This window comes from Brassica oleracea, chromosome C2 (genome assembly GCF_000695525.1).
Source record: "Brassica oleracea var. oleracea cultivar TO1000 chromosome C2, BOL, whole genome shotgun sequence".
In the NCBI taxonomy this organism is placed as follows: Eukaryota; Viridiplantae; Streptophyta; class Magnoliopsida; order Brassicales; family Brassicaceae; genus Brassica; species Brassica oleracea.
Genome location: NC_027749.1, coordinates 3,941,129 through 3,953,571, shown reverse-complemented (window position 1 = coordinate 3,953,571; position 12,443 = coordinate 3,941,129). Strand labels below are relative to the sequence as shown.

At 38.0% G+C, this 12,443-nt stretch overlaps 3 protein-coding genes and 1 pseudogene across 3 annotated transcripts; 3 read left to right on the top strand and 1 right to left on the bottom strand.

Moving 5' to 3' along the window:
- The first annotated feature begins 872 nt into the window (after positions 1-872).
- Positions 873-2,561, top strand: LOC106323199 (annotated as a pseudogene).
- Positions 2,562-3,242: 681 nt separating this feature from the next.
- LOC106323198 lies at positions 3,243-4,351 on the top strand. The gene is made up of 2 exons (XM_013761352.1): positions 3,243-3,342; positions 3,648-4,351. The coding sequence occupies exons 1-2, from the start codon at positions 3,246-3,248 to the stop codon at positions 4,349-4,351; spliced, it is 801 nt and encodes a 266-aa protein (XP_013616806.1). The 5' UTR covers positions 3,243-3,245.
- Positions 4,352-5,059: 708 nt separating this feature from the next.
- LOC106327583 lies at positions 5,060-6,258 on the top strand. Its single transcript, XM_013765758.1, has 2 exons — positions 5,060-5,234; positions 5,325-6,258. Exons 1-2 carry the CDS (start codon positions 5,144-5,146, stop codon positions 6,104-6,106), a joined length of 873 nt encoding a protein of 290 aa, XP_013621212.1. The 5' UTR covers positions 5,060-5,143; the 3' UTR covers positions 6,107-6,258.
- A 493-nt stretch (positions 6,259-6,751) lies between these two features.
- On the bottom strand, positions 6,752-10,709 carry LOC106327582 (acetolactate synthase small subunit 1, chloroplastic). Its single transcript, XM_013765757.1, has 13 exons — positions 10,362-10,709; positions 9,966-10,179; positions 9,807-9,890; positions 9,423-9,491; positions 9,252-9,335; positions 8,717-8,872; positions 8,550-8,630; positions 8,365-8,469; positions 8,155-8,277; positions 7,434-7,586; positions 7,259-7,324; positions 7,079-7,170; positions 6,752-6,999 (listed from the first exon to the last, which is right to left on the bottom strand). The coding sequence occupies exons 1-12, from the start codon at positions 10,568-10,570 to the stop codon at positions 7,087-7,089; spliced, it is 1,428 nt and encodes a 475-aa protein (XP_013621211.1). The 5' UTR covers positions 10,571-10,709; the 3' UTR covers positions 6,752-6,999; positions 7,079-7,086.
- Positions 10,710-12,443: the final 1,734 nt, after the last annotated feature.

The window sequence follows — 12,443 nt, the reverse complement described above, 5'->3', positions numbered from 1 at the left end:
GTCTTTTGCCAAAAGATTCTGACTTTCTTCAATAGATTCAAACAAAGAGTTGAGTTTTCTATTGGTATTTGATGAGTCAATTCTAAGTTTGATTCAGTGGAATAATTATTGGTGTTATTTGCGCTTCGTTGCAGCTCATGTAGCTTATTGTAAGTTGATGCTTTTTTTGTGTTCAGGGGTTTAAAAGGATGACACAAAGTGGTAAAGAAGAAACTATGGCATGTCAATGTGTCAGTGCTATGGTTGAGATCAATATATTGCCGTATAAGATCAACTTTGTTATTCACTTAATTTTTATCCACGCATCCGTTTCTTTCGTAATAAAGTGTGTAATCTATAATTTCAGTGATTTGATTAGAATCGTGAAGCTAATGCCGTATAACAAAATTACTCACTGCTTTTTTTGTTCAAAAAATTCAAAGAGATAATTAACATGAGAAAATTCGTAATAACAAAAAATATCGGAATCGCTGAGTTGATTTTAAATGTTTTATCAAACCAATATTAAAAACTATATATCAAAGAAGTGAATCCCATTGTTTTTTTTTCTTTAAATAAATAATTTTCAGTTAAGTGAAATTAACAAGGTATTAACGCAAAACAACAACTAAAAGCTAATAGATGATCAAAACAAATTTCCAAAAATAATAGTTTGAGAAACAAAATTGAACAAAATATAAAGAAAATAAAAATATATAAAATAATTGAATCCTCTTTTTTTATAATTGTCTAAATATTTATATTTTTATAATATATTATAATATTTATATATCAAAATTAACATATAAAATATATAATACAAAACTAAAATTTAAACAAAAAACGGCCGACCCTAGTAAATTATATAAAAAAATTATTTTGCGAGAGAGCGCTAAGAGATGGAGGAACTTAAACCATGCGCCGCAAACTCGCCGCCGTTAACACCGTTAAGTTTCTTGGAGAGAGCCGCCGCCGTTTACGGCGACTGTACCTCCATCGTTTACGGCACTAACACCGTCTACACATGGCGGGAAACAAACCTCCGCTGCTTACGCGTCGCGTCATCTCTGTCTTCCATCGGAATCGGCAAATCCGACGTCGTCTCCGTCCTCTCTCCCAACACTCCGGCGATGTACGAGCTCCAGTTCGCCGTTCCGATGTCCGGCGCGATCCTCAACAACATCAACAGTCGTCTCGACGCTCGCACCGTCTCCCTTCTTCTCCGCCACTGCGAGTCTAAGCTTCTCTTCGTCGACGACGTCTCCTCTCGCGAACTCGCCGTCGAAGCGATCGCGACGATGACCGCTCCGCCGATTCTAGTCTTCATCGCCGATAAAGAAGAGGAACGAGGTGCTGACGTGGCAGGTCACGCTAATAAGTTCAGCTACACTTACGATGAACTTATAGAGAGAGGCGACCCGGGTTTTAAATGGATCCGACCCGAAAGCGAGTGGGACCCGGTTGTGTTTAATTATACTTCCGGTACGACCTCGGCTCCCAAAGGAGTGGTACACTGCCACAGAGGACTCTTCGTAATGTCGCTTGATTCTTTAATCGATTAGACCGTACCGAAAAATCCGGTTTACTTATGGACTCTACCGATATTTCATGCTAACGGTTGGACTTTTCCGTGGGGGATCGCTGCCGTTGGAGGAACTAACGTCTGTCTGCGGAAGTTCGACGCGCCGCTTATCTACCGTTTGATCCGTGATCACGGCGTTACGCACATGTGCGGAGCTCCGGTGGTGCTCAATATGCTGTCGGCGAGTCAGGAATATTCTCAGCCTCTTGACCATCCAGTCAACGTTTTAACCGCCGGGGCTCCTCCGCCTGTTGCTGTTCTCCTCCGTGCAGAGTCAATCGGTTTTAACATCAGTCACGGTTACGGGTTAACGGAAACCGGCGGTTTGAACGTATCGTGCGCGTGGAAGCCGCAGTGGAATCGGTTACCGGCGAGCGATCAGGCGAGGCTGAAGGCAAGGCAAGGAGTGAGAACCGTGGGGTTTACAGAAATCGACGTGGTGGATCCTGGAACTGGCCTGAGCGTTGAGAGAAACGGAGAAACCGTGGGGGAGATTGTGATGAGAGGGAGTTCGATCATGCTTGGTTACTTGAAAGATCCTGTCGGAACAGAGAGTGTTCTGAAGAGCGGGTCGTTTTTCACGGGAGATGTGGGGGTGATTCACTCGGATGGGTATCTAGAGATTAAGGATAGGTCGAAAGATATAATCATAACGGGAGGAGAGAACGTGAGCAGCGTGGAGGTTGAAGCGGTGATGTACACGAATCCTGTGGTGGGTGAAGTGGCGGTGGTGGCTAGACCGGATGAGTTTTGGGGAGAGACGCCTTGTGCGTTTGTGAGTTTGAAACATGGTTTGAGGATGAAACCGACGGAGAAGGAGATGATAGAGTATTGTCGGAAGACGATGCCAAGGTTTATGGTTCCTAAGACGGTGTCGTTTAGGAATGAGTTGCCTAAGACTTCGACCGGGAAAGTTATGAAGTTCGTGCTTAGGGAGATTGCTAAAAAGATGGGTCAGACGAGCTTGAGTACAGGTCCAGTGTTGAGCATAAACAAATAAAATATCAAACTACAGTTTCTATAATTTAAGAAATATTTACATAAGCATATGTTTTAAAATTAATTTGTCAAAGAAAATTATATTAATTTTTTACTAAATTGTTTATAGATCCCAAAATCGTAGAACCGATTAAGCATGCGATTTGTTAGTATATAATTTGGTTATGGTTATGGATTGAAGTATTAAGAGCATCAAACAACCATGTCACCACTTGTGAAAACAAACGTTGGCTAAACATTGTTAGTTAAGATACAGAAATGTTTAGTTTATCATTTTTGTTTTTTTTTTTTTTTTTTTGAACAACTGTTTATCATTTTTGTTAATTTATGGAATTTATACAAGTTTCTGACGTATCATCTCTTTTTCTTTTATCTAGCTGAAGATACACACACCCTCATGGCGTTTTTTTGAGTTCTTAGCATACTAAGTTACCTAGCTGTTGTTGTTGTTGTTGATTAGAGAATTTGCTTCGGCTGCTGTTATGATATGCTGGATCTTGATCATATACATAACGTTAATAATAAACTTTTTAAGAACCAGATATGTTGTTGTCCAAGATGAGAAGACTCTGAACATGAAGCAACATATATAGTTGACTATAAAAATCACAAAACTAGAAAGAAAAAACTCAGAAAACCCCCTTTAATCCAGTATAATTAAGTGGAACTGATTATTCTCAAGAAGATGGGACTATTCTCCACCAACAAGATCTCCAGGGATGATCTGAAACCAGGAGACCACATCTATGCATGGCGTAAAGCTTATATCTATTCCCATCACGGTTCCATCTCTTTTCTTCTGTTCTCACTATTTCTTAATGACAAGATAGTTTTGGGTCCGAAGACCCGTGCATCTACGTAAGACGAGATCCAAAGTTATGTTAAATTAACTTTTGAGGAAAGTAGACTCTTCCCAACGGAAATCGAATATACGACCCTTTATTTACTAGATGATCTATAAGTTTTAACCATTAGACCAACTCCTCGATAGTTTTAGTTTTTTTGTTCTCTCTATTGATGATGTATTGATGTTAGTTAATTATTGGTTGAATTAATAAAGCAATTTATTTGTTTGTAATTTCACAAGGGATCTACATAGGCGATGGAAAAGTCATTCATTTCACTCGTGGAGATGGTCCATCAGTCAGAGAGGGTAGTGTTTTGGACAAGATCATCGTTAGCTCAGTTACAAATCACGGAGGTTACAATCCTTGTCCTAACTGTGGCAAACGATCCAATACCCGTGGTGTAATCTCTTCTTGTCTTGATTGCTTTCTCGCCAGAGGAGACCTCCATCTCTTCAAGTACAATGTCTCTCTAGCCACCTTCATGACCAAGCTTCGAGGAGGTACTTGCACAACAGCACCTTCAGACCCTTCCGATGAAGTCATTTCCCGTGCGAAGTTCCTCTTAATGATAAACGGGTTTGGTGACTACCATCTTTTCAAGAACAACTGTGAAGATTTCGCCATGTACTGTAAGACTAGTTTGGTGGTCGGTCAAAGCTATGTGCTTGGAAGAAACGGTCAAGCCAATACGGTGGGTTTAGCTGCTTGCGTAGCACGCATGCTTACTCCTTTGGTCAGAAATGTTATTCGTCTCTTCTCCGACGTTGGTATGCGAAAGGATGCTATCAAAGTGCCTGTCGAGAGCCTCGTTGCATGGCGGAATAAGGACGATACATTTGTTAAGAGAGAAAGAAGACTGCAACATACAAATAAACATAGTGTTTTAACATTTTACAAACATATTGTAAAATTTCGATTCGTGATATTTAGTAAATTATGTTAAAAGATTTTAAAATCAAATTTGACTATCTATATCATTATATTTACGTTCAATTATCTAAAAAATCATAAAATCAAGCATGATTAATTTAGAGTAGTAAAATGATATTGAATTATTGAAAAATTATTCAGGATACTTTTTTGTTTTTTTTTAATTATCTGGATGTTCTGGGCCAAGACCCTTAATTCTCAATACGGCCGGCGACATAAAATAATTTTTTACGGTAGATCAAACTTAAGAGCATAACAACAACACTAACATCTGCGCTTAAATCAACTGGACTGCCATGTCCGTGGTCACTATACTTTATATTTTTAACTAAAGCATGTTGCAAGTTGATCAATAAACAAGTCTTTCAAACTTTTCAAAACAACTTACCAATTGCCAATAAGATGGTAAAGTTCTCAAAGATCTAGCGTGGGTTTGACGGTTTCTGCTTCAACGAGTGCTCTTTCTACAACGTACCATTGGCAGAGGTGGTATAAACATAAACACAAGGAAAGTTCGAAAATCTGTTAATGCGCGGTTTCTCATATCCAACGCACGACACGTGATGTGTTTCCTACGTGTATGAGTATTATCTGTAACCGTGTTACCATTTAAGAAATGGCTTTTTATGGTAAAATAATAGGAGTTGTGTTGCTTGCTCCAGAAGGAACACGGTTTGGTAATAAAATAATAATAATAAAATAAATTCCTTTAGTAATAATAAATTCAAGGAAAAAGTCAGAAAAAAAACCCCAACTCATTAAAGCAAAATCGGATCTGTCCTTTGTCCGTAGAAGAAGAAAGAAGATGGGATTGCTCTCGAACAAGATCTCCAGAGATGAACTCAAAGCAGGCGATCACATCTATTCATGGCGTTCTTACATCTATACCCATCACGGTTCCATCTCCTCTCTCAATTATAATCATATATCTGAGAATACGATGAATAACGCGTGATTTTTCTTCTTCTATGTATGCAATTTCGCAGGAATCTATGTAGGAGATGGGAAAGTCATCCATTTCACACGTGGAGGTGGTTTAGAGATCGGAACAGGGACTATTCTTGACAAGATCATCGTTAGTTCAGTTCCTAACCACGGAGGAGACAACCCTTGTCCTGATTGCGGAGACCAAACAGATCACAACGGTGTCATCACTTCTTGTCTTGACTGTTTTCTCTCCGGAGGAAACCTCTATCTCTTCGAGTACAATGTCTCCAAGGCCATCTTTCTCGCCAAGCAGCGAGGAGGTACCTGCACTATAGCAGCTTCAGATCCTCCTGAAGACGTCGTTGACCGCGCGAAGTTCCTCCTATTGAGAAATGGGTTTGGTGAGTATCATCTCTTGGACAACAACTGCGAAGATTTCGCCATTTATTGTAAAACTGGTTTGCTTGTGTTGTCGGTGACCAAGTCGGGGAGTAGTAGCCAGGTGAATTCGGTGTGTGCGGCGGGTGGTGTTGTTACTTTGACACTCAGGGCTTTAGGGGTGGGAACGAGTGGTTCCTTGGCGACAGCGTCGTCTCCAGCTTTGACGGTTTCTGCTTCAACGAGTGCTCTTTCTACGACGCTTGGAGCTGTAGCTACTGGTGTTGGAGCCGTGGCATTGACGGGATATGGTAATTACTGTATTAGTCGTTTGGCTTATGACGTTGGTGTGAGGAAAGATGTTCGTAAGGTCCCTGTGGAAGAGCTCGTAGCACTTATGGCAGTTATACAAGGGAAATCTGAATCAGACAACAACAACAAGATCGAGTCTAAACTTAATTAGCATTTGTTTTGGTTAATGAGTTGATGACTAATTTGTTATGTATCGTGTAAACTGTGTTTTAACTATTTTATGAAACTGGAACATACAGTAAAAATATATACAAAAAGATAGCGTATATGAAACTATAAATCAAACACTATTACAAAACTTGTTCTCTTCTTTTTTCCCAACAACTTGTATAATGACAAAGATATCTCTATTTTGTCGGTTCATGCAATCATCTTCTACGTGATTTATAAACGATTGAGAAAGAAGAGAGTAAACCAGCTGCTTGAGCTGGTATTATTATATCACCAAATGTTGACATAGCAGCTGCTGATCTATCCTTGAATATTCCAACTTGTCCATCAGTTAGTATTGATCCTAGTTTCAATGTGCTTTCCCCATATCTACCACCAGCCTGAAACAATATTTTACATGATATTGCATACAAAATTTTTGAGCCATTAAATCAACCAAAGACTAGAATCCATTGAGACGACGCGACATTTACGAATTTGCGCCTGTCTGGGTTTGTAACAGAAGAATCCTAAACCAGATAACAAACCGGCCAGGTATACGGCAATCAGAGCGGTAATTAAGTTGGTTTAGTTAAAGATCAGTGTGTTTATATGTTCATAATCCCACCATTTTTAACCACCGGAATTTATTACAAGCCTTTGAAAGCTTATGATTATTGGATAAGCTTAGAGTAGATAGTGTTTTTACATTTTCGAAAAGTAGTGATGACTAATTGATGATACTAAACAAACAGAAGTCTTCCACATTCTCTAATATAAGTCCTACAACAACAACAGCTCGAAATGCCATGACCGTGAGGAGATAATCCATTCACACAATGATGAAACAACGTGCAGTCCATGACTAGTTTCCACGAACACGTGAAGCTTCCTCTGCACAAGAAGATCGTTTTATTTTTATATAACTTAAACGACAAAAATGCATGATTGTTAAAAGAGATTGTTATTAAACCTTTGGAACTACAAAGGAAGAGAGTATCCACGAAGGTAGGTCGAATCCACTCCAGATTCTCTTACCAATGCCACTCTTCCTGTCCTAGCCACCTTCATTTCTCCAAATACAAAACCATTAGTATCGCCAAAACTTGTGAAGAGATGAGATTTAAAAGGAAGCAGCAGGAACTTATATTACCTCACAGATTCCGTAGACCTCTAACTGCGTTTGCAATGCAGCCATCTTTCTGATATCTCCCGTAACCTGCAAACCGAATATTTCATCAGCTATTATCAAATTCTATATCTCATCTCTGGAGTAAGGACCAGAGAATTTCTAGGTTTTTTTTTTGTTTGTGGCAAATGGCAATTACCTCAAGAGTGATAGTATGATCAGAGACATCAATGGCTTTAGCTCGGAACACTTGAGCGATATCGAGAACATCTCTCCTTGCAGAAGTATGAGCAGCTACTTTGATGAGCATCAGCTCACGCTCCGCAAATGGCATGTGGGTTATATTTTGAACCTGGAACACACACAATGACAAGGAAACATCTTTTTAGACCTATAAAAACCAAAAACAAATGTACACTAGAAACTCCATAAATTAATAATTTTTTTACCAAATTGGACTAGTGTAAAATTTGACATAATTCAATAAGATAATAATTTAATAATTTTTGAAAAACCTTATGTAAATATGTATGGTTCCAATGTAAAATTTATATAAATATAAACCGTATGTATTGCATAGTTTGTTTTTTATTCATAGTGAAGTCTATCTTTAACTTTTCTTAATATTTCTGAATATATTAATGTTATTATGTCATTTTTACACTTTACATTAAAGGTATACATTTTCTATACACCAAATGATTGAATAAGAACAGCATAAAATTTTATCAATGCATATGCTATAAAATCAAGTATTCTTCTTATTTTACATAAAAAACATACATTAGATTATATAAATTTTCTAGAAAGAATTTTGTATAAGTAGTAACTCTACAAATTAATGAAATATCAAAGTCCCAACATTAATATTTTTATAGAGTATTTACTACATTATTAAGTTGTTCAAACCATTAGCTCACCTCATGAAGATCAATCAGCTTCTGAAGCTGCCTCACCAACTTGTCGATGTTTTCATCAGTTCCAGGGATAACTGTTGTGATCCGAGACAAGCCCTCTTTCTCAGCAGGACCAACAGCTAGACTCTGGAGCAATAAAAATTATAACTTTCACATATTTGTTGAAAGAATAGTAATCAGTGAAACTAAGAGTGAGAGTGTCTGCATAATAACCTGAATGTTATACCCTCTCCTGGAGATAGCTCCGGTTATTAAATTGAGAACTCCAGGAACGTTGGCTACAAGTATAGATAATGTGTGGGAGCGCAGACCATCCGACTGCAATCATTTAAACAGTTTTACATTAAATTTAACCTCAAAATGAAAAGTATATGCGTCAAATGCGGTAAGTATCTTACATCTTCGTCGTAGACCACTCCCCAATGAGCGTCAAGGACCGGTTTGAAATCATTATAAGGCTCCACTGGATAGACGTCACCCTAAAATAACAACATACCACAGGGGCTTAGATATGTAGAGCAAAAGAAAGAGAAAAAACAAATAAGCTAATAAGGTTAATCTATACCCCAGATGATGCAGTGCCATTTCCACCAGTCAACGCTCGCTTTGTATTCTCTGCAACAGTCTCATGAGATGATTGGTTTACGAGGTGTGGGTATGATCCAGCTGAAAATCTCCAGAACGGAGCAGTTTCTCCCATCTTTTCCCGTCTCAGAGCAATCTAGTGTTCAAAAAATAGCATCCAACAATGGTTAGGAATGGAAAAAAGAAACTGATTGAAATTATTGATTAATGATTACAGTCACTTAAACACAGAAACTGACTACATGAGATCAAATTAAACTAATGAGTTGTCTTGTAAGACGTTAACATGTCATTTAATAGTTAAGTCTTATGTAACACTGTCTCTACCTTTAGAGTGTTCAAGTCTTCCAAGTGAAACCTACAAGTGGCTATAAGTATTGATACTTGTGACTCCAACCGTTCAAAAACAAATTTCAAGACGAAAATAAATTAAATAAAGGCAAAAAGTGGTTACAAGCTGAGGTTGTAGACAGTTAATAAGGATGGAAAGACAGTAGGGAGTTGAAATAGATCACCTTCCCTGTTCTAGCGACTTCTTTTATCCCAAACTTCTCTAAGTTCGCTGTTAGTGCAACCATCTTTCCTGGGTCTCCAGTTACCTAAGGAACAAAAAAAAAGATGAGACTCATTAGAACCATATTGACTATTTTGATATGAATGCATATAACGTGAAGAATAGGACTGACCTCGATCGTTAGAGTGTGATCCGAAGTATCCACCACTTTTGCTCTAAAGATATCCACCAACCACATGATCTGCATAGACCACAGAAACATTAGAAGGAAAAAAAAAGGCTCCTTAGTGTGAATGTGTGACTCAGGACTCAGTTAATACAAAAAGGAAGAAAGCATCTCCCCATCCATATTCATCTATGATTTTAATGCAACTCGACTAATCATTAGATGGAAAAAAAAAAAGCTCTCTAGTGTGACTCAATTTAAAGGCTCCTTTCATTCATATCCTTAAAAGTTTTTTCCAATGTGACTGAATTTATCATATCATCCAACCAATACTAAAAAAACTAAGTTCAGAGTGTAGTTCATTTGTGCAATATCAACTATAGTTTTTACCTCAGAGCGGGTGGTTGGATCAGCGTTAAGTTTAATCAGCATTAACTCACGTTCCACATGCGGCTCCTTGGAGAGATCTTCAACCTTAACCAAAATAAGCATAAGATTAGTCATTATCAATGACACTATACTAGTAAGAGAACAAACTTAAAAAAAAACCTTGATGACGTTGACGAGTTTGTTAAGCTGTTCTACAACTTGCTGCAAGACTTTGTCTGTCCCAAGAACAACAATGGTAAACATAGCTTTGTCTTCGTTCAATCCCACAGCGAGAGACTCGATGTTGTACCCTCTTCTAGCGAACACTCCCGCTATACGGTTGATTATACCGCTCTCGTCACCCACAAACACCGAGATCGTATGCCTCCTCACTCTACAAAAAAAAACAAAAGGTGAGACTTTTCAGTAAGACAGAACACATAAAGGTGAAAGCTTTCGGTTGCAAATGTATAAATTGGAAGCAACCCAAGTTCGAATTAAGCTAAAAGACTCGATTTTTAATCGACCCAGTAACGAAATGAACAGTCTTTATGACTTGTGTAAGAAGAGTAGTACCTGTCACATGCAGTGGATGAGACAGACTGAGCAGTGGTGATGGCCTTGTCGGTAGAGGCGGCTGAGAAGAGAGTGGCACTTCTCATCTTCCTCCCGTCGATGATTTGAGAGACTTGCACGGAAGTTTTCGCCGGAAACGCGTAGAGCTTGTTCTGATTTAAGAAGTGGGCACAAGCTAGTGAAGCAGCAGCGGTCGTAGTCGCCGCCATTGCTTGGAGATGGTTCGGTGTGAGGCGGAAAACAGCTGATGAAGAGAGAGAGAGAGACTTTGGGTTGAATAAAAGGGCTCACACTGTTTCGGTGGGCTGCGAGTGGAGGAGATGTGAGAGGCAGCACAAGGTCATTTTAAATAAGTTCAATTTTTATTTTATTTTCTATGTGCCACAGACCAAACCATATAATAATGATGAGACTCGTCCCTGTTTTGTTTTATTATGTGGTTTTGGACAATCCGGTTTACTGGTTTGTTGTACAATGTCTCTAATCGTAATAACCAACAAACATGTAATTAACCAACAAACATGATATTCACATGTGACACCGCACCGTTGGATTAGTATACGATTTGCGGGAAACTATAACTAATTTTCATCACTATGTTGGGCAAATATCAACGAGGTTTAGTGATTACCCATTCATTCACCTTTGTTATTTTAAAAAGCAGCTTTATCGTTAGTTTTTTTTTTGTAACTAAATGTCTGTAGTCTTTGTTTAGTACTAAACAACTTATCAGTCTTTGTTTACAAGTTGGTGGTTATCATTCCCAAACAACAAAATATCTAAAGGCTTTCACAAGTCACTTACATTATTTTTGTCGTTATTGTAACGTGTCTTCCTTCATCATCATTATTATTTTGATATATATCACGTGTTTTTATTCCTAATAGTCTTTGTTTACTAAAGTAAATATTTTTTTCAGTCTTTGTTTACCAAAAGTAAATGGTTAATCAGTTTAGTGCCTAAAATAATCGTCTTCTTCACCGGCCCACTACTGGAATCAAGAGAACGAACGAGATATAGTGAGCAAGTTAACAAGGTTTTGTCTTTTGTACCGACTTGCTTTTTTTTTTAAAGCTGTTTATTGAAATTGATTTGGAACGTATTACATGAAAAGTATGACAAATAATGAGAAACTAATGGTCTTTACGCACCGAAAAATAATAAAGATAAACATGATTGATGACACATTAGCAAAACCAAACTAGTCTTGTTTCAAAAGTAACGTGAATTAGATGTTTCCGTTCTACCAATAGCAGACGTACTTCTAATACTTTCAACGAAATCGCGAAAATAATTATCATAGTTTAGATACGTCTTCTTCTTCATTTGCCTTGATCAATTTTGTCCCGAGTTACTTTCAGTTAAACTATCGATGAATAAGCTTAAACTACAAAATACAAATCAGCTAGAAAGTCGGGGTTGACGATTCACGTCCCAAAACCAAAACCAATGCGACAAAAACACTAACCACACAAAAGAGACAACAAAATCATAATCATATCCAAAACGAAGCAAGATCTCTTTCTGGAAAAAGGTTCCACCCCAACATCGAAAGAAACTAATATCTATCAACTCAAAAACACCGCAAAATATATAGAAATAATAGAAACATAGGTAGCCAACCATATCAATGGAGGTTAGAGAAAATACACTGAAACAAAGTTCTCAGTATCCCTACAACCATCTGCTTTGTTGGATCTCTCTCCACCAAATAGATCAAGTTATATCCGTGACGAAGTACATACTTTGCATAAGTCAGAGTTCATAGATCGAACACAAATGTAAATACCGATGACTGCGAAATGTTAACACACAAAGTATATAAAATGTAACCCATATGTGTTTTCTTTCTTATACACTTTTCAAACTCGTTTAAGCATTTTTCACACTCATTTAAACATTTTTGGGACCATACAGCTTCTCTATTTGGGATCAAATGGTTTGGATATTTGGCTAAGAAAACTCCACGTTAGCCCTAGAATGATTATGGCTGGTGGAATAGAGAGCAAACATAAAGCATGTGTGTTTGTATACTATGATGTCCGATCTCCTATGCGGGTCCTAGAGATGTCTTCCGGAGAG

Bases quoted from the DNA above. Each gene is read 5' to 3' on its own strand.
- LOC106323198 (XM_013761352.1), top strand. From the start codon at position 3,246: ATGGGACTATTCTCCACCAACAAGATCTCCAGGGATGATCTGAAACCA. The intron at 3,343-3,647 runs GTTCCATCTCTT...TAATTTCACAAG, and splicing joins TTATATCTATTCCCATCACG to GGATCTACATAGGCGATGGA.
- LOC106327583 (XM_013765758.1), top strand. From the start codon at position 5,144: ATGGGATTGCTCTCGAACAAGATCTCCAGAGATGAACTCAAAGCAGGC. The intron at 5,235-5,324 runs GTTCCATCTCCT...GCAATTTCGCAG, and splicing joins TTACATCTATACCCATCACG to GAATCTATGTAGGAGATGGG.
- LOC106327582 (XM_013765757.1), bottom strand. From the start codon at position 10,570: ATGGCGGCGACTACGACCGCTGCTGCTTCACTAGCTTGTGCCCACTTC. The intron at 10,180-10,361 runs GTACTACTCTTC...TTTTTTTTGTAG, and splicing joins TCATCCACTGCATGTGACAG to AGTGAGGAGGCATACGATCT. The intron at 7,171-7,258 runs GTAATATAAGTT...GGAGAAATGAAG, and splicing joins AGGTCTACGGAATCTGTGAG to GTGGCTAGGACAGGAAGAGT.